Source organism: Lissotriton vulgaris, chromosome 1_1 (genome assembly GCF_964263255.1).
Source record: "Lissotriton vulgaris chromosome 1_1, aLisVul1.2, whole genome shotgun sequence".
Classification (NCBI taxonomy): Eukaryota; Metazoa; Chordata; class Amphibia; order Caudata; family Salamandridae; genus Lissotriton; species Lissotriton vulgaris.
Window position 1 is genome coordinate 1,821,616,843 of NC_141685.1, and position 21,751 is coordinate 1,821,638,593.

The 21,751-nt window shown below is 46.2% G+C and overlaps 1 protein-coding gene across 2 annotated transcripts in view; it reads left to right on the forward strand.

Annotated features, from left to right (window-relative positions):
* The first annotated feature begins 9,649 nt into the window (after positions 1-9,649).
* Positions 9,650-21,751, forward strand: part of PAH (phenylalanine hydroxylase) — a 260,469-nt gene continuing 248,367 nt past the window's right edge. For both annotated transcript variants that reach the window (XM_086919176.1, XM_086919177.1), the window contains exon 1: positions 9,650-9,850. In XM_086919176.1, coding sequence (XP_086775302.1) covers positions 9,821-9,850 — 30 coding nt within the window. In that variant the 5' untranslated portion in view covers positions 9,650-9,820. The remainder of the gene's footprint in view (positions 9,851-21,751) is intronic.

Sequence of the window (21,751 nt, forward strand, 5' to 3'; positions counted from 1 at the left end):
ATATATATATATATATATATATATATATATATATATATATATATATATATATATATATATATATATCTCTATCTAATAATCGCTATCAGCACTGGCTAGCAGTGCCTGCAGAAATGTGTCATGAAAACTTGTTTGTAACAAAAGGGGAGATGTCGTGACCCGACAGTGGGGCACTAGGACCCTGTGGGTAAAGCAGCTGGGGGACTGGGCACCGGACACCACATCCGGTCAAGGGGGCGGAGGGCCGTGCAGAATGACCAGGACCAGAGGGAGGATGCGCTATAAGAGCCTGTTGTACCAACGATAATAAAGATCACATATGACTAGCCTGAGTGACGTGTCGTCTGTGCCACCTGCATGCGAGGATATCACACTGACATGCTCGAAATAATTCTAGGCATAGGGGTACCAGTGAAAAATGCTAGCACTTGCACACTGGAGGAAGGTTGTGGTTTTAGACACCCGTGGCAAAATGCTAGTGTTGGGCAACGTAATATCTGGCACAAGGAAGGGCACCCAAGATAAAATGCAGACACTGAATCAATTGAAGTAATACTGGACATAAAGGGACACCAGTGGCAAAATGCTTGAGTCCATAGATTATGTTGTATGTCTCAATGGCTCAAATATTAATAGTGGTTTTAATTTCAATTTATAGCTACCCCTGCTGAAGGTCTGTTCAGCCCGAAATGCATTGGGTCGAAGTGAACATAGCTGCCCAAGATGAATTGTGCATACCCATGTGCTACAGAAAAAGGACCGGATAGGCATATCTGTAGCATTTGAAAAAAATGGGAAATATGCAGCTGTTTACATGAATGGAGAAAGCAATGAGAAATTGATAAGATGCAATGTAATATGTATCAATACAGATTAAAATGGACAATCAAACTGATAATGGAGTCTTTTGAATTCTTCTTGAATTGGCAGTATGGCAGCTGGATGGAGCATAACGTTGCTCCACATATGTATTTCATTTGCGCTGTTGGGGCAGGGGACTGCAACCATCTGCACGCATATGGTTTTGCCTTAGAGCATTTTGTAAAAACAGATTATTAAATATAAAGGTGTGCATTGTGTCACCATACTGAAGGGAATTCTCATAGAGGACAGCCATGGTATACTGGAGCCGAGGGGTAGGCTAGGGGAAGCAAACCATGATAAAATGCTGGCTCTGAAATACTGGAGGTAATTTTTGACATGTGGGCTACCCATGGCATATGGACAGAATATATTTAAAATTCTGGTCCTGCACTATTGTATGCAATTCTTGCCACAAAGGGGTACCCATAATAAAATGCTGACATTGTCCTAATGAAGGTAATTCTTAATGTATGAGAAATTTCCGTGAAACATTTTAAAAAATAATGGGGTGAACTCCTGGCAGGTATTCCAAACCACCACTTTCACAAATAACCAGCCATCATTGATGTCAAGATGGTTCAGTCCTTAGGCAGAGTTTAGAAATTTTTCAAAATCCTTTGAAATGGAAAAGTCATCATGGTGAAGAACAACCTTGTGGTTTAGGGAGACCCACTTGCGCTTCAGTGCCACCCACTACTAACCAGTTTAACCTAGTTTACTTCAAATGCATTTCACAATATTTTTTCATTATTTTTTTTGCACAATATACATAACAAATGTTTTAATTGCTCGGTTCGTTAATGGACTATTAGGACCCAGCCAGATACATGACTTGGGGCTGGCTAAAGGACGCCCCTCAAATGCATTCTGAGTTTAGTAGTTGGGTCTGGGGGGCTTGAGACGGGATCTTCTATGCCTGTGTCGGTTATTCTCATTGTTCTTATTCCAATAAGAGGTTTTTAAATGTTCATTTTCTAGGAACAGAATTTCCAATGTATATAGTGACAGTTAGTAACTGCATCGATATAAGTACTCCTTGAATGGGTGCTGCTTTTTGCACTTCACAATCATTAGTAGTAGTAGTCTTGAAAAGCTGTGCCAGTCTCAAGTTTCCAAGCATACTACTGGCAATCAAACACACAGACCTTGATGGGATGAATGCTTACAATGAGTCTAATAAGTGGCTATTGATCGGGGTTGCACTGCAACCCATCATCTTTTCACCAACTGTGCCAATTTAGACACAGGCCCACCTAATGCAAATCAGTACATACCCTATTCCTCATGAAAACAGACCATCCCGAACCTTGGTAATCTCACCCCTCCGCCCTGCAGTCCACTGTGTTTTTAGTTGGAAAATTTGTGACACACACCACTGAATCTCACTAATTAGGCTACACCCTTGAGCAAATAATTACCCAAAACTGATACTTTATAGAGGCAGCCATGTAGCTTAATAAGCAAATATTTGTCTGTTAAGCTAAGTTACATAAAGGCTGTAATATTGTTGTTGATTGCATTAACAAAGCTCTAAATCCAAACTAATAATTAAGTTGCATTTATCTGAAGGAAGCATTCTTTAAGTAGCAACGTTTTCAGAGGTCAGCAGCCTCTTAACTGGATCATGCGCACTTTTGAATTGAATTACCTTGTTTTATGGTTCCATAAACACACTCCAGTACTATTACCATTGCCCTATAAGGAACTACTTATTATTATTTAGAAAGCTGTCATTAATAGCTTAGTGCCCAGAAATGGAATCAAGCCAGAGCAAAAGTGTTTGAACTCTGCATTTACAGTTTCTGAAATTGACAGACACGAGGCACATTAATTAGCATGTTAACAATTGAATAACTTGGAAACAGTGGGGAGATTACTGGGTGGGTACATGTATCTCTACTTTTTTCAACCTGTCTAACAGGTATGTTATGTAGGCCCACACAGATAGTCTGGTAGTTTTCCAGGTATTTAATAAAAAGATCTAAGCCCTTATTACAGAAATCCGTGCTTAGTGACACCCCCACAGATTTACATGTGACTGCCTTACAAAAGGAGCCACTGTATGCTATAAAAGAGTCTCACCCTCCACTCTCTGGTAGTTTGCTGCAGACCGTACCCAATATTTGAGGGAGTCTTGAGGATCCACAAACCCATATACTTGGTGCAATCACTGACTTTGGCGAAGCTAACAGGTGCCACTAATCAAGGAGACTCCCCCTAAAGGGAATGGTGGAGACTTAAAAGGCACAAAGCTATGATACACTGATAAAGCTACAATACTGACTCTATTAAAATCTGTGAGGACAAAAGGTTCACCTATTGGGATTCAGTATGTAACAACACAGGGAAATCTTTATGTGCCTCTTTGTATGATTCTGAAGTCATCTCCTAAGTACTGAGGGGACCATATTAGACCACCTGTGTGATGTTGTTTCCTTATTTCATGATGAAAAGATGTGCAAGGGAAATTGTGACTTACAAAGGACGCATCTCTGTACACCACCCTACTCACCACCACAGACAACATCCGCATCCTCCTTGACCACGGTCACACTGCAGCCCTGATTCTTCTCAGCCTGTCAGCAGATTTCGACACTGTCTCCCACTGCACACTCGCTGCCATACCACGCGAAGCCGGCATAGAAGGGACAGCCCTCAACTGGATCTGATCGTACCTCACCAGCAGAAACCAAAGGATCAGACTGCCACCCTTACTCTCCGAACCCACAAAAATCAACTGCGGAGTGCCATAGGGTTCATCGGTCATCCCAACCCTCTTCAACATCTACATATTCTCCCTCGCCGCCATCGTCAGACAGCAAGGGCTCAGCATAGTATCTTACTCTGATGACACCCAGCTCATCCGCTCCCTCACCAAGGACCCCACCTCCACCATACTCAACTTCCAGGAGGGAATGCAGGAAGGTGCAACCTGGATGAGAAACAGCTGCCTGAAACTCAATGCAGAGAAGACAGAGGTCCTCATCCTCAGAGCCACCCATCGGCATGGAACAATACCTGGTGGCCTTCTGCCCTTGGAAGCCCCCGGACCCCCACGGACCATGCCAGAACCCTAGGCATCATACTCGACTCCTCCCTCGCCATGAACCGACAAGTCAACGCCATCGCCTCCAGCTGCTTCAACACTCTCCACATCCTTCATAAGACTTTTAAATGGATTCCCTCTGCGTCAAGGAAGACAGTCAACCACGCACTCATCACCAGCAGACTGGACTATAGAAACGACCTCCGCTCCAGCATAAACAAGCCTCTGCTCTGCAAGCTCCAGACGATAAACATCGGCGCCGGACTGGTCCTCTGAATCCCTCAACACGAGCACATCAGCCAACACTTATAGAACCTCCACTGGCTACCCGTCGAGAAGAGAGTCACTTTCAAGATACTCGCCCATCCCTACAAATGCCTACACAACACTGGACCCTAATACCTCAACAATAGAATCATCCTCCAAGTACTCAAAAGAAACCTCCTATCCGCCAACCTTGTCCTCACCAAAACCCCACGCATCAGCAGAGCCAAAACAGGGAGGAAGAGCCTTCTCCTACATCACGGCCAAGTCCTGGAATTAGCTCCCGATCGACATCAGATTCGCGCCCTCCCTAAACACCTTTAGGAAGGCCCTCAAGACCTTGCTCTTCGTCTGAACTGAATTGCACACCCCCAGCGCCTTGAGACCCTCACCGGTGAGTAGCGGGATTACAATTCCCCTGATTGATTGAGTGATTGAAATCAAGTTTCTTTCCATTTTGAATGTAAAAGCACTAAAGCAGATCCCATACATTCGATACAATGTCAAGAACTATTGGTAAAGCTAAGTGGTCTAGCCTTTGAGCCCTATTGGCTTTATCAATGGTTTTTAGACTTTAGACTGAGCACTGGCCTGTTTACCTGGGGACCACTCCTCCTCTAAACCCCAAAGTCAAAAGCTTAGGCTTCTGGTTAGAAGAAAACTTTGTGCGTCCACAAGCTACCAACGTTGCATCCACCTGCTTTGCAGTAATTAAAGGAGTGAGGAAAATTATCTGGATAATTCTCTACTCAGCACAGAGAACTCTGATTCAGGTACTCCTTCTCTCAAGAATGGACTGCATTAACCTTCTCTATCTGGTAGCTGACAAGACTTGCATCCAACGCCTACAGAGCATGCAGAATTCTGCTACTATATGTCTTGCTTGGCTCCTGAGACATACCCCAGCCGCTCCTATTCTCCCGTGAGTTGCATTGGCTGCCCAATGGAAAGAGAGTACAGTTTCATGTTTAAAACTAGGACTGGACTCGGCCCCAGATATGTACGAACCTAGTCTCCGCTTACTTACGGTCCCCGAAAGTGAGATAAGCTAGTCAGAATTTATATTGTGTGCCTAGAATCCGTAGGGCTCGGTCCGGTGGACTCTCATTTGCAGCCGCAGTCCATGCAGGTAAGAGCGGTGAAACAGTGGGGCCGGGTGGGGGGTATTATGATGGACGATGACGAGGGAAAATTAAATAAATAAGTAATTTCCCAACTTCATTGTCCATGGAAACCTACCCCACTTCACCACTGCTCTAACCTGCATGGGCCGCGGCTCTTCATTTACATATCCAGGTCCTAAGCTTTGGAACACCTTACCACACTACCTAGGGCACGGCACCTCTCTAATGTTCTTCCTCAAATACTTAAAAACATTGCTATTCTAAGACCGGTGTCTTCAATAGCTTATGCTTAGCGACAGGAAACTCGATCAGTAGCCACGTGCTCTACAAATGAAAAAAAGAATGCTGTACTGCAGCCCTGATGCTGTGCAGAAGGCTAAATAAGCTAGTAGAGTATTAGAAGTAGTTGCTTTTCTTTCTTTTTTTTGCTGATCCAGGTGGATCTGTAAATTTAAAAAACATAATGCTCCAAAACGTTTTTTGAAGTCTGGGTGGGGTGGATCAACACAGAGAGCGCAGGTGGGGCAACCTGGAGGGCATTAGTAGGTGAAGTGAGAGGTGGGAAGGGGAAGCAATGGGTGGCAAAGAAGGAGGGTGCGATTGTGGGAACCAACACACAGGACAGGGAGAAGTAACAGGTGAGACAGCAATTTGGACTGGGCACGGGAGAAGCCACAGTTGAAAAAGCAATAAGGGAGGATACAAGAGTAGTCAGAAAAATGGAAAGGGTCGGAGAGAAATACATGGGTGACGCAAACCAACAGGGAGTGCAGGGGGACAGAAGTACACAATGAGGCAGACAGCTGGGGAACACATGCATGCTTATCGAATTCTTAACCCAAAAGAACAAGCATTTGCAATGCAATAGGTCTTGCAGCATTAAAGTTTGAGTTATTGGCATTGTATATGACAATGTGTTGCATTTCATTTTTAGCAAAGTCTGTATTGGTGTATAAAGATGATTTGCAAGATGATAGCGATGGAGTGGGGGGTGGATGGATGGATGGATGGATGGAGTGGAGGGGATGGATGGATGGAGTAGGGGGATGGATGGATGGGGGATGGATGGAGTGGAGGGGATGGAGTGGGGGGATGGGATTCATGTGTGCATTAAAAAGAGGAATCTAAGGATAGAAATAAACGGGGTCACCCTCCACTCGCATGGTGAATATAAATACTAGCCTCATTTATGCACCGCTCATTTCATTGTAGTGGGTGGTGCCCTACCGTCTTTACTCAAGCGAAAGGGGCAGCCTTATCCCATCTTAGGTAGTGAGATCCAGCAAACTGACTGATGCAACAGTTGACAAACTAGGAGACAGCAACTTACTCACACTCCTTCATATCCAACATTCCCTAACTAGCACATATCCTGCCCCTTTCGCCTGCTTACCCTCACACAGAGGAACACTCCGATGACGAAAAGCGCGGGGAACTGTACGTGTTCATTGCACCCTTGAATCCGTCTGGTGTCTCCTTTTATGCATGGGTGAACAATTGTGGCTCATGTGGTACTTCTCAGACAGGGCACCAGCACCTCCAGAAAAAGGATCAGGTGTACAAATGGGGCTAGGACTTGTATAAATCTTCCTGCCTTGCCTAGTCTCAGTGTATTTGGGTTACTAGCCATACATTTCATCTACATACTTCTTTACTCATACTTATCATCCTTAAGGATTGTAAGTAAGGGAACAAAACAGCCCCCGGCCACCCCACACCACTGAGAGAAAATACGGTGTGGTTGTTAACGTTAAATGAATCCTCAGTTTTCTCAAGCCCGCCAAGTAGGGGGTCCGAGACAAACAGAAAGCGTTCAGTTCAATAATACATCCCAGGTTTCTTACCCTGTACCAGCCAAATCCTGCCTCGTCAGCAGCTTAGAGCAACACTGCTCACAACAGATGTCCGCATTGTGGTGAAGTGTAAGACCTCATTTCCTTTACACTTAAACACATTGAAAGGTCAGACCTCTCTGCCAAGTATGAACCACGAGAGTGAAGCGCCAATGCTCTTTTGGGTCTTACATTGGAGCCAGACACACTCATGCTGAGGCTAAGCTGGTGGGGTCGCCAGTCAAACTGACTCCTGCTGTACCTGAACTGTGTTGAGCGCGCATGGTTGTTTTCTAAAACTAGTACACCAGGCTTCAGGCTTGAGCCTGGCTCGAGCTTTCAGTGGCTCGCTCGGCTCTTTAGTGAAGTTCATGCATCTTTCCACCTCTTCCAATAGTTTCTGTCAGCTGTTTACAAGCTCTGTGGTTCCTGTCAGTTTGAAAATTTACTACTGAAAATTTACTTCTGCACTGGAGTAAGATTCCGATCTCGCTGGTATTCGCAAAGGATTCCAGAACTTCTTGTTGTGAAACTCTTGCAAGGCACATGTGAGACTCCCTTTCTGCGTGTGTAGTTGAACTTGCTGTGCATTTAGCTTTCAAAAGACGTGTTGTGTCTCTGCTGCAAAGTACTTTAACCTACACCCACCAGTTTGTGCTCCCTCCTGGTGCTGCCCTGATTTGACATGACAATGCTCTCGATATATATCATGTGTGAAGACTACACATGGGGTTACTCCTGCACGGCAGGTGTGCGTCTGAGGCACAGCTCACGGGCGCACAAGGCTCTATGAATCGACAAAGTTCTGCAGAGAGACGTCTCTTCTCTGCTCCAGGTGCCTGACTCCAGGACTGACACTCTAGACCTGCGTTAACGACCCCTGACTCATAATAGCGGGAGGGGGGTGGGATACAAAGACACGGACAGCGGGAGGGGGCGGGATGCAATAGCGGGAGGGGGGCGGGATACAAAGGGAATGAGGACACGGACAGCGGGAGGGGGCGGGATGCAAAGGGAACGAGGACACTGACCAGCAGGAGGGGGGCGGGAACGAGGACATGGACAGCGGGATGGGGCGGGATGCAAAGGGAACGAGGACACAGACAGCAGGAGGGGGGCTGGAACGAGGACACAGACCAGCGGGAGGGGGCGGTAACGAGGACACGGATGCAGCTGTTTTCAAGCACACTCGCGCTGACATTAAATAACTTCCATGCCAACAATCGTCGTAGAACACAAAAAGTGGGAACATTAAAGACATTTACAGACCATTTAGAAAAGATAAGCGATCCCCCAGAATCTTCATGGTGGCGGCGAAAGTGAAAGTGCGGGTGGAGCACACGAGACGCCGTCGCCGTGAGCGTGCACATCGGCTGCTCCCAGTCTGAATTGCAGACTGACTCGCGCGCGACCAAATCCGGTTAACAATCCTGCGCGCGTGACCAGCTCTTGTCTCTCCCATTGACAATGCTGCGCGCGTGGCCAGCTCTTGTCTCCACTCGTTGTCGGCTGAGCCAACGACTAAAGTTCTCGCAGCGAGAGCGCGCTTTCGTGCGCTTTTCACAGTTTGTTCCCTTGGGCAACTGTATTTATTTGAAGGAATAAATAGCTTCTATCCAATTGTATTTTCAGCCACTATTTTCATGCGTGACATGGGACTGCCCCCATAGGAATAGGCGAGAGGAATGTTGAAGGGCTTCACGTGCACTGCCCAGCACCAATACCTTTGCTTCCTATCTAGTGGGACAGAGATGCATGTCTTTTCTTCTCCCTAAGGCACATGTGATTCAGACATTCTATAATGTCAGCCTGTTTGCCAGCTCAGTCCTTTAATTGTATGTGGATCTCGACTTTGTTATCCTAAAAGACCACTTGAAATAACCTCAGTAAGTCACATTATTTTCTCACCCTAGGAAGGAAAGAGGACAAAATATACTTAACAAAAAAAATTGACTACCAAAACGTAATACACATTGATACTATAGTACGAAGACAAACACGTAGGCGCGACTGGTTTCAGCTACTGTACACAACAGCAACCTGACTAAAATTGTAGACCATTTTTCAGAGGATGTTAAAATGAGAAATATTAAATTTGGAAAAACAATTAAACAAAATGCACCTTTCGGTTGATTTACCTTAATTTTTGGACTAATTCATTAAAAAAGAAACACGGGTAATTAGAGGGATACTGTAAACAAACGAGAGTTGTAGCTAAAGAATGGCATTCGCTTTACTAGCCAACAAACACAAATGGTTGCCACATGTTTTGTTCTGCCGTTTGTAAAGGATGAAAGGACCGCCCGCCGCCTGTGTGCGGTATTGATGGGAAGCATGTGTGCCTCTCGTGACAGTGGGCGAAGGTGGAAAGGGGCGGCGGAGGGGAGAGGCAGGGGTGGCAGCCCATGTGATGACAACGCCCCTCTCCAGCCCAGTGGTGGTGCCAGTAACAGGAGGCAGGGGAGGGTGTTGTGGCTCACTGAATGAACTTTAAATACCCCTGCGTGAAGTGCAGCCCCAGGCAAACACACACTAGAGCAGGTCAGGTCCAGGCGGCCCTCTCACAGCACGAGACCCCCTGCAACGACCTCCAGAGCCGGGAGCTTTCGAGAGCTCGCGCCACAACTATTACCACTGACAGGACCTCTCTTCAGCCGCCACCACAGCCAGGCTCTCTCACTGGCAACAGAATGGACGCTGACACTGTCAAAACATCCCAGGTAAGGGGAACAGTATATGAGATTGGCTCCTACAAGTAGAACACAGTCTGTCGGGGCTGCATGGAATAGTTTCAGGGAATGACACTCGTTTCAGCTCGCGCATTGATCTCTGTATGATAAGTCACTTGACATGGAAACACTTTATTAAGACTATTATTGTGTATCTTTAGTGAACTGCAGTGTGACCACATTTATTCTCAAGTAAATGTAAAAAATATTTTATTTTTCAGTTAAAAAACATAAGTACGGCTCCCAGAGACGGGTTAAGGCATTGTCAAAGTGGTCCCTGGCCAAGGGCCCCAGCCTTTCAGGGGGCCCCTCCAATAGACCTAGCTCTGTACAGCAGAGAGTCTTGCTCCAATAACCTGAAACAATTTTTAACAGATGGTTTTAAATACCGTTTTTCCTTAAATTTATTTTTAATGTTTGTGAGGTGTGAGAATATATTACTGCTATTGTGCAGGAAATTGTGTTTATGTTTCATGCAAGATCCATCAAAAAAGTTTTATTAGATCAAAATAGGACCTCACATATGAGAAAAAGGAAGGTCACAGAGATTATTTGCAGTAAAATTAGTGAGCTGCAGCTGTGGTACAATATTGAAAACCCAAGCCACTACTCCTTAATATTAGATGGAAACACGTTTATAATTTGCACCAGTGTGCCTGTGCACTGTCAGTGACCAGCCCAATGAGGGCATACAAGAGCTGAAACTTGATCAGAAATTCAAAGCTGTTCTGCACAAGGGCCCCCAAAATTCTTAAGATGTCCCTGACTGCTCAATTTCACCTTGTTTCTCTTATAATGCCACTAAAATTCTAAGAAAGGTGTGCAACAACGTCACCTTTTTGGGGAAAGGTTTGGGGTAAAATGTAAAAACCTTTAGATTTTATGACAATGCTTTCAAGAAAATGAGGCTATTTAAATGTTCATGTTTCCGTAGACGTGGATTGAACTTCTATTATCGTAGTTCTTTCGCAATGGCAACATTTCACCACTCGGCCAGCGTTGCAAACTTGTAGAACTTTGGAATATATGATATATCATTCTTAAACACATGAGCAAAAAAACTGCAGCTGAAACTGATCAGTGTTCGAAAATATGTGCTTGGATTTGGCAGAGTAAAACTGTAATCCATTCTCAAATAATGTATGGCCTTTTGTGGAAATGAGCTATTCATTTTCAGAAAATATCTCTTCTGTATGGATTTTCATCTCATCTCAAGATGATTTATACTTATTTGTCTTGAAGGGCGTCCAAATAGCCATTGTAGAGGTTTTGATCGAAATAGCATTTCTCAATTAAAAATGCTGGGCTCTGATTGGAGGTCCCCAACCACAGAGAAGACAGCTATGCCCCTGGATGGTATAGATAAAACAGTTTAAGAAGTTCAAGCAGCTCCAAGTGCGGGTCACGAGGCTCCTCAGCTCTCCCTGGAGACCACACACCCCTAAACTCTGTAGACTCTTACTTTTTATTAATTTGCACGGACAAACTTAAGTTTCTATCCTAAATTTCCAACTTTGCTCACTAACAATGAAGACATCACATTTTCAGCGAGGGGCATCTATCCAAATTGTGTCCCACGTTTTGAGTCAGGATATCTTCCCATTCCAATGAGACACAATGGCACGTATTCACTTATTTTTCATGCTGAGTGTTAACTTCTTGCAGTGTAGCCACTTCAGTGCACTAATACAGCGGGCTGCAATGGCTGAAGCTTATAAATCTTCCTAGCGTGTCCTACAGCAATCACATGTAAGGTCTATTGATCCCAATAGTTGCCTTCCCATTGCAAAAAATGTAGAGGTTAGCTTTGTGGAGCTTGGATGTGTAAGTCCACTGGGTGGCTGATGGCTAGCAAGCAGCCAAGTGTCTTGCACATAAATAAGCGTCAGACCCTGCTTGAAGAGGGCAGAGGGCAGCTCCAAACAACTCCCTATTCTTTAGCTGCAAATAGCAAAAAGTAGGTGGTTGAAGATAGGAAGCTGCCACCGTCAAACCACTAGTACATTTCTTGGAGCCAAAATTCAGTTTAGCTGTGACCAACACTGACCTGGATCCAGGCCCTGCTACACCCACATTTCACTTCTATTTTGTACCTCAAACCTATTTATGGCTATTGGAATACAGATACAGATGGCGTGCCCTTTGCTCTGAAGGGCGTAACAGCCCTCAGTTGTAATCTGGCCCGTCAGGCACATATGAAAGTGGATCAAACATATATTTTAACATCATTGCTGTGAAATGTCTGCAAGTGGTAATTTTTAGAACAGGTGACTATATTCAGGATTTTTTCTCAAAATGTAGTTACCCTAACGTGAAAGATTTCCATCTTTGACACTTGGCCCTCCAACTCCCAACTCCCAACTACCAACGAACCAGCAACTGGACAAGTGCAAATAGGGAAGGTGGCAAGGTGCCAGGGTCCAATGCCCATCAAGACCCAGGAGCGTCCTAGGGGCAAGCAAAGCAGTTCCCTTCCTCAAGCGCCCAGCGAAGGATTTAAAGGCCCTCGAACACCCACATGACTACAATTGACACACTCCTAATGGCGCGCTTTGAGTTCCCTTAACTCCAATCAAATGTTCTGCAGGAAAAAAAGACACTTACACACAAGAGCAGAGTGAACTGTATGTTTTAATCGTACACAGTGTTGCACCTCTGCGTACAAAGGGACCCATCCAAGCCTATCCCAATCGCACCGCCACCCACCCTCCCATTTTTGGGGGAGATTTGTGGGGTTTGGAGGTTGTGCTGCCATTCTACGGGAGAAGAGTTCCATCTGTCACACTTCATTTGCAAAGCTGTCCATTGTATTTAAAAAAGCAAACATATGATATCTTTCAACTGCATTCTTTCTTCATGCATCCGAGTGTGTAATTTTCATCTTATTTCAACTTCCATCTTTATTATGTTTTTTCAAATCGTCATGCAGTTGGTTACAGGTAGAGTGAGTGAGAAAGGCCTTTCTTGGTTACTGGATGGGTGAGGGGCATGCAACCTATGATTTCAGCTAAAAACCTGGTAAAAGTCATTTATTTTCTAAAAATATTAAATGAAAATTCATAGGTTTTACATCTACTTCTGAAGGTGAACTCATTAATTATTCTAAAACTCCTTGGCTTTCCTCACTAATGAATAGCATCATTTCAGTAGGACGACAAAGCATGTATGTACCCATCAGAAAATGAAACTGACTGACACATTGATTGCATGGGCATCCGCAGAAATTTTCCAGAGGGGGCTAACCTGACAAACGAAGGGGCGTGGCTAATGTTAATCAATAGGGGTGGGGCTTAAATGGCAGACAATCAGGATCGGGTAATGCTCAGGTCAATCTGAGAAAAAAGAAGTGGTGAATTCTGCATTTGAAACTGGACAACAATTATAGCACACTTATGAACCCTAATATTACCTCCCTGGCCCTTTAAAACTCATACATTCCCTGATCCCTAAAATTAGCCCCCTAGCACCCCAAAGCCCATAACCCATACCTGTCCTGACCCCTAAAATTGTCCCCCTGGCAACCCAAAACCCATATCCACCCTGAACCCTAAAATGTCGCCCCTTGCAACCAAAAACCCATACCGACCCTGAACCCTAAAATTACCTCCTGGTACCCCAAAAACCATACCCACCCTGAACCCTAAAATTACCCCTACCCCCACAAACTCATACCCTCCCTGTACCCTAACATTACCCCTGGCACCCCAAAACCCATACCCACCCCGAACCTTAACATTTCCCCTGGCACCCCAAAACCCATACCCGCCCTCAACCCTAAAATTACCCCTGGCACCCCAAAACGCATACCCACACTGAACCCTGATATTACTCCCCTGGCCCCTTAAAACTCATACATTCCTTGATCCCTAAAATTAGCCCCCCTGGCACCCCAAAACCCATACCCGCCCTGACCCCTAAAACTGGCCCCCAGGCACCCCAAAACCCCTACCCGCCCTGAACCCTAAAATGTCCCCCCTTGCAACCCAAAACCCATAACCACCCTGAACTCTAAAATGACACCCCTGGTACCCCAAAACCCATACCCACCCTGAACCCTAAAATTATCACTGCCCCCCAAAAAACTCATACCCGCCCTGTACCCTAACATTACCTTTGGCACCCCAAAACCCATATCCACCCTGAACCCTAACATTACCCCTGGCACCCCAAAACTCATACCCACCTTGAACCCTAAAATTATCACTACCACCCCAAAACCCATACCCACCCTGAACCCTAAAATTACCCCACTAGCATCCCAAAAGCTGAACGCCACGGGGCAGATTTACAAGCCCTTGCCTCACTTTTGCGTCACTTTTAACATGGGACAAGTGACGCAAAAGTGGCCCAAGGGGCTTGTAAATCTGCCCCTACAAGCTTACACTACATTTGCATATTCGTCGGGGACTATCCTACTTGACGTTTCCATGCATGTAAGTCTAAAACACCGTAACCTAGATATCCAGCCGGTAGGTAATGCTAGTGATGCTGTAGAATGCATTAAAGTTACTGGAACTTACTTAAAAACTGCTGCCTGCTCTTCTGATACTATTCAGTGGAGTCGGGCTGATCAACAGCACTGTCGTCCTGGCATCCAGCCCCTCCTGAAGGTCTCTCTTTCTAGATAGGTTTGGGTCAAATGTCTCCTGGATTCTCCTTTCCTGGACCTCCTCTGCTTCCTCATCGGTGCCCTTGGATGCAAAAAGAGACAGATCCATGGCCCTGTTCACCCTTTATCTAGTGAGCAGCGCCGTGGATGTGTATTCCATACAAGTGCACAGACAGCAGGGTGAAAGGGATGGCAGTGCAGGTGACACTTTTCCTTTGTAAAGTAATTCCTGCTGGCGTCATAGCCCAGGGTGTGCTCTCTGTGCACTAGTATGGAATACCCTGTTTTTAGCCTCCAGCCCCCCACTTGCACCATAATAATTTGAAACCCACCGCTGTTGGGCGGGCCCTCCTCCCGGTTTGTATTGATTCCGTGGCGGCCATATTGGGTGTACTCTGGGACGCCTGCCGGCGCCATTTGGGAGCTCTGACGTTCTAGTCGTCATAAGGATGCTAGACGTCTTGAAAAGGAGGGAAAATTAGGTGCTCAGTCTTGCTAGCTCACCCAGAGCGTTACCTGCGCGCTGCGTGCTGTTCTTGATTGAATAGCGGTCATCCTTGATATTTTAAAGTTCCTAGTTTTGTATTTGCGTTAATAATTTTATTTGTGCATTATCCCCTGTTATTAGCCTCCAGCCCCCCACTTGCACAATAATTTGAAACCCACCGCTGTTGGGCGGGCCCTCTTCCCGGTTCGTATTGATTCCGTGTCGGCCATATTGGGAGTACACTGGGATGCCTGCCAGTGCCATTTGGGAGCTCTGATGTTCTAGTCGTCATAAGGACGCTAGACGTCTTGAAAAGGAGGTCATGCTGACGTGCAGCGGTCACGCGCAGCGGGGACGCCGGATTTCCGCCGGAGTTACGCCTGAGTTCAGCCCGTCTGCGCCCGTCCGCACAGAGGACGGGCCGGACGCAGGACACCCTCTTCCTGTCCCACAGGTAACTTGTGTTTACACTTCTCGGGAGATATTGGCTTTTAAACCGTCCCTTCTGCCCTGTCATCATAAATTTTCTCCGGAGGGAATATTACACTCCTCCCTTTGCAACACCTGCAAGTTGTCTCTTTTGCCCCCGTTGCTTCTAAGAGTAGTCCTCAGACCTCGTCGATGTCACAGGGGGCTATTCCACCTAGAAAAGGCTTTCTGGTCAACGCTAGGTCTCTTGTCAAAAATAACATCGCCTTTCACGAGTTTGTGACTGATAGACAACCCGACTGGGTGTTTGTGACGGAAACGTGGGCTTCTGACTCGTCAGGCCATGATTTATTGCTGGCAATTCCTGACAGCTTTAAACTGCTTAGACAGGATAGACTCAAACGCAGAGGGGGGGGGCTGGCCGTTCTTTGTAAAGCCTCTCTGTCCTGTGCTATAAAAGCTCTGTCTGAGGCCTCGGACCCTTTTGAGGCATTGTACTTTTCTATTCTATGTGCTCCCTCGGTCTCTTTTACCGGTATTCTCATTTATAGACCGCCTGGCCCGAGAGCCTGTTTTAGCGGTGAACTTCTGAGAATTCTGGAACCCTATTTTGGCAGACCCCACCTTACCATCCTAGGGGATCTGAATTTCCATTTGGATGATTTGGGGGCCATTGACACTGCCATGCTGGTAGACTCACTTGGAGCTTGTGAGTTTACCCAATTGGTGCATAGCCCAACCCATCGGTCGGGTCACATTTTAGATGGTGTGTTCACTAATGACCCTAGACTTTCAGCTGGTCCTCCTGTGCCTTTAGTCTGGTCAGACCACTTGGCAGTGCCCCTTGAATTAGCATCTGCCCCGGCAGAGATGTCTTTTCCGGTTGCTACTAATAGAGATCCCAAAAGGAGCTATAGGAATATTACCAACAAAGCCCTTGCTCCTTATATAAAATCTAGCGAGCACTCTTTTTTGAGAGAAGCTGATGAGGCAGCCCAAGAGCTTGCTAACTCCATCACCAAAGCTGTTGATGAGCTAGCCCCTGCATCTCTTCGATACTCGGCACGGCGTAAACCTTCTGCTCCCTGGTTCACGGAGCCGTTAAGACTTCTGAGACAGAGTTGCAGGAGACAGGAGAGAAGATGGAGGAAGGCTTGGGACCCCACTGAAAGAGAGGCACACAAACGCCTGTTGCGAGAATATAAGGCTAGTATAATTAAGGAAAAACAGGAGTTTTTCTCAAATCTCACTACATCCCTTACTTCGTCCAGGGAACTTTTTAAGATCGTGGATTCTCTATGTTCCCTTCAAGTGCCTGATCCAGTTGTGGGCTCACAGGAGTTGTGCAACAATATCTCAGAGTTCTTCCATAAAAAAATCGAGGATATATATCTCGCTTTGGAAACTCAGAGGAACACTTTGGGGGATTCTTCCTCCCAAACTCTAGCTAATTTAGAGTTTTGGTCGAGAGACCTCACCAAGACCCTCACAAATTTTCCGCCGCTCTCCCTTGACGGGCTTGATCTCCTGTTAGACAGGACAAAGTCGGCCTCACCTTTGGACCCATGTCCTTTGAAGGTTCTGAAGGAATGTAGGGATACTCTTCTTCTGCCTCTTCTTGAAGTGATGGATGGTGCCATGGCTCAGGGTACCTTCCCTTCGGTTTGGAAAAAGGCGATAGTGAAGCCCCTTTTGAAGAAACCCACCTTGGACCCCGAACAGCTTAAGAACTTCAGACCCATCTCCTTGCTACCTGCCCCAGCAAAAATGCTCGAATCACACCTGAATTTACATCTATCTACTTTTCTGGATTTCTCGGGGTTCTTAGATAGCTCTCAGCATGGATTCAGAAAATCCCATAGTACTGAATCAGCACTTACTATGGTGGTGAATAACATCCGCCTTAAGGTGGATCTGGGCCAAACCACTGTGTTGGTCTTACTTGACCTCACAGCAGCGTTTGATACCCTGTCTCCCTCCACTTTAACATCTCTTTTGAGGGAGGCAGGGATTGCGGGTCTGGCCCTGAGCCTTCTGCACTCTTTCTTACATCTAAGAGGGCAGAGAGTCATGCTCCTAGAGTTTCTCTCCCCTGCTAAATCCTTGCAATATGGGGTGCCACAGGGGTCGGCCTTGAGTCCGACCCTATTCAACATCTATGTGGCTCCCCTTGCCAGGTTAGTAAAATGGCAGGGGATGGAAGTTGTGTCATACGCCGATGACACCCAAATTATGGTGTCCCTGGCTCACTCTGTTACTACTTCCGCTGTAAACTTTAGGACTTGTATGCAGACAGTCTCGGAGTGGATGATCCAAAACTCCCTAAAGTTGAACGGCGACAAAACAGAGATCCTGGTCTTTGGCAAAGACCAAGACATCTGGTCTAGCGAGTGGTGGCCTCCATCTTTGGAAACCTGCCCATTACCCTCCCAATCGGCCAGGAATCTTGACGTTATATTTGACACATCACTGTCCATGACTCTACAGGTCAACAGAACGGTGGCCACTTGCTGGGGGGTCATTAAGATTCTTAAGAGAATCCTGCACTATCTCTCTCCCCAAGCACGTAAGCAGATTGTGGTTGCATTAGTGGGTTCCAGGTTGGACTACTGCAATGCACTTTATGCAGACTCCAACAAGGGCCTCATCCAGCGCCTCCAGGTCGTTCAGAACGCGGCTGCGAGATTCGTCCTGGCTCTACCCAATGCATCCTCTGCTACAATGGCCAGGAAGAGCCTGTATTGGCTTCCTATCCAACAGAGGATCTCATTTAAGATCTGGTGCCTGGGCTATAGAGCTCTCGCAGCTGGTTCTTTGGACCCTCTGGGCTCCCTTCTAACTCGCCATGTTCCCAGTAAGACCCTTAGATCATCGGAGATGAATCTGCTTGTAGTCCCCCGCCCAAGGAAGGTCAGATGGGGCAGCAGAGCATTTTCCATCGTTGCCCCTCGGTTGTGGAATGCCCTCCCACTGGAGATTAAGGCCCAACCGTCTCTGTCCCTCTTTAAAAAAGCGCTCAAAACCTGGTGCTTTATCAAGGCCTACCAGTAAGAGAGTATATTTGCTCCAGCTAGCTTCTTTTTGGTTAGGCGTCTTGACGCCCATTGGGCTTAGTAGCGCTGTACAAATTAGATTTCATTGATTGATTCATTCACATCTATACAAGTGCACAGACAGCAAATCCTGGGCTATGATGCCAGCAGAAATTCCTATACAAAAGAAAAGTGTCACCTGCACTAGCCATCCCTTTCCCCCTGCTGTGCACATCTTCCCACTCCCACCCCATGATGAGGCAGCTAGAAGTGGTGATTTGTCGTTCTGAGGGTTTTGAATGTTATAAGAATGTGTGTGCCTGTCTTAGACAGCTTCCCGGCACAGCAGACACACACAGCCGCACCCAAGTACTTCGCACAGGTCTTTAAAAGACCATTTACTTGGTAATGAGGCTTTGTTGTGTTTTCACCCCTACTTAGAGCCCTGCATCTCCACTCTGCACATGGCTTTGGCTGGATGAATTAACCCCCTCCCGAAATTTGAGGGAGACGAGTTGACGTGAGGTTTAAAAGAGGGGTGAACGAGGTTTTGAAGATGCAGAGTGTTGACCTTGATGGGGCAGATATTTAATGCAGTTTCCTTTTCAAATGGGTTTATTGTACAAATCTAATTTGACAGACTGGCAGCAGCAAATGCTGCTGCCGTTCCATGGCGGCGGAAAGTTTTTTCTGGAAGTTGGGTCGAAGAGCTGATTGGGTTCTTTTCTTCCTTCATGTAGTGGTGATGAGTGGGTTGCAGGGCGCCTGCACTTGTCGCCTCTGTCATTGGTAGCCCCCTGCTTCCATCTGAACACCGAGGATCACCGCCTTCCCCCCCCCAACCACCGGCACCTGGAGGGGTCGCCCTGATGTCTAGGGTGACCAACTGGCATGGGTGCAAATTTAGGACAGTGAGTGTAAAATCCAGGACAAAGGGTCAAAATTCGGGACAAAAATTCAGGACAGCGGGTCAAAATTCAGGACAAAAGGTAAGGTTTATAGACACATCAGAGAAGGTTGCGCAATAGTATATAAGTAAAAAGACAACCACTAAAGTACAAGTGAAAATAAGTTTATATTAGGTTGAGACAATTGTGCACTTCATGGTTTGTCAGTATACGCGCAGCTTTAAGCAAATGTGCAGGTCTTTTTGTGGTAACAAAACAGCCCCCACCTTTCCAGCTCCCAGAGAAAACACCTGATGCCTGGTCCGGCCAGTCTGGCCTTGAAACCACCCTCCATTGGCGCCCTCATCTTCACATAGACCCTCTCTCATGTGTATTTAATTTCTTCTATAGTGATACTCATCCCAAGTAAGTGGGGCAGAGTTTTGGAGTGCGTTACACAACACACATATTATAAAGAGACAATCACTCATATAACTGGGAAAGTCAATGTATAGGAAATGTTGCTTAAGATAATGGGGCTTACAATGTGTAATCATTCTTTCATCCATCATTCAGTCTTTCACCATTCATTCTTTCCTACCATCTGTGTGCCCAACAATGTCCATATTCATCCATTTACAAACCTATCCATCACGTTTCCTTCCATCCATCATTTCATTTATCTATCCCTCAATCAACCCTTTCACTCATCCATCATCCATCCATCGACCCTTTCACTCTATCCATCCAAACACTCATCCATCCACTCTTCCATCCATCCATCCATTAACTCATCCATCCAGCCATTCACCCGTTCAGTCGTCCATTTACCCATCCCCCTTTCTCTTTCAATTCCCCTTTCACTTAGCCATCCATCCTTCCATCTACCTACCCATCTATCTATTCATCCACTCATGAATCCATCCATTGCACCTATCACTCATCCATCCTTTCACTCATCCATCCACCCTTTCACTCCTTCACTCATCGATCCATCCTTTTGTCCATCTACCTGCCCTTTCACTCACTCGTCCAGCCTTACATCCACCCTTTCACTCATCCGTCCATCCATTCACCCTTTCACTTATCAATTCATCAATCCACCCTTTCACTTATCAATTCATCAATCCTTCAATCATTTCACTCCTCCATCCGCCCATTCACTCGCCCGTCATCCACCCTTTCACTCATCCACCCATCTATCATTTCACTCATCTATCCAGCCATCCATCCACCCTTCCCTTCACTTACTTACTCACTCACCTTTTCACATTAATTATGAGACCTATCAAGAACTCCATCCTCGCTGTAGTTCCTAAAGCATGGGGTGGGGTGGAGCAGGGTTCACTATGCCCCTGCACATAGGCAATCTGAAAAAGTGGAAGGCATGAGTCATGCATGATGCACAGTGCCTTGACATGGGGTGACTGTGACATGGTGTTGTTTCCAGAGCTTTAAGTGGGATGAAAAAACTAGGGTGGTCTCTCCAAAAGGGTGTTTGATGTAATAAAATGTGTGGCTTAAAACACATAAGCTAAAAATCTGTGCTTAATATAATGTGCCGCCCGACTGGTATTTTTGTTGCTTCTGTCATTGCATTCAGATATATAATACAACAAGTAACGTTACACTTGTGACAAGTAATGTTACACCTACAACAAGCCTGAACTATTGGCTTTGTCTATGGTTGTTAGTTGCATAAAATAAAAAGCAGCAACCAAGGCTACTATACTATAACTATAATCCTTTCCTTTCAACTTATTTCAGCACCTTCCTTTGGCTAACTGGATTCTCAACTAGCAGCAGCATGGGCGTTTTTGCACTTCCATGTGACAGAATGCGCGGCCCTGGACTGAGGCTGGAGGAGGCCACCACATGCTGTGTCATTCTGTATGTGTCAATCAGCCCCACACAGAATGACATTGGGCGGGGTGGGGCTGCTCTTGTGCACAGGCGAGTGCGAGGTTGCCCCATCAGGGAGCTGAGGCCTTTTGCAGGGGAACAGCTCTGTTCCCTGCAATGCCTACAATTAAGGCGGATGGTTGGATGATGTCCTGCCTGAGGCTGAGCACCGGCGTCAGGCCTCCCTCCGGGGTGCATTTGTGCACATGGGTGTGCGCAGGGGGGGCAAGCACCCCTCCTTGCCCCCTCTGCGGACGCCTATGATTGATTGTATAACTAGTATGCTGATATTTATACCACTAAAGCCGTTCATTATAGAGTGGGCCGTCTCTACCCCTCTAGAGAAAATATAAATCCTGTAACACTTGATTTGTCTATAGTGCATGTCAGGAGATACCTTTTAATGTCATTGCCAGAGGAGCACTTTCCTGCACATCTGAACTGTTTCCTCTTTCCTGCGTCCCAAGAACTCCCTGGTGGAAGCTGTTGTGGCGCCCGGCCCCGGTGTTTGAATCATAAGCGGAGGTAGAGGTGCCATGCTGAGAA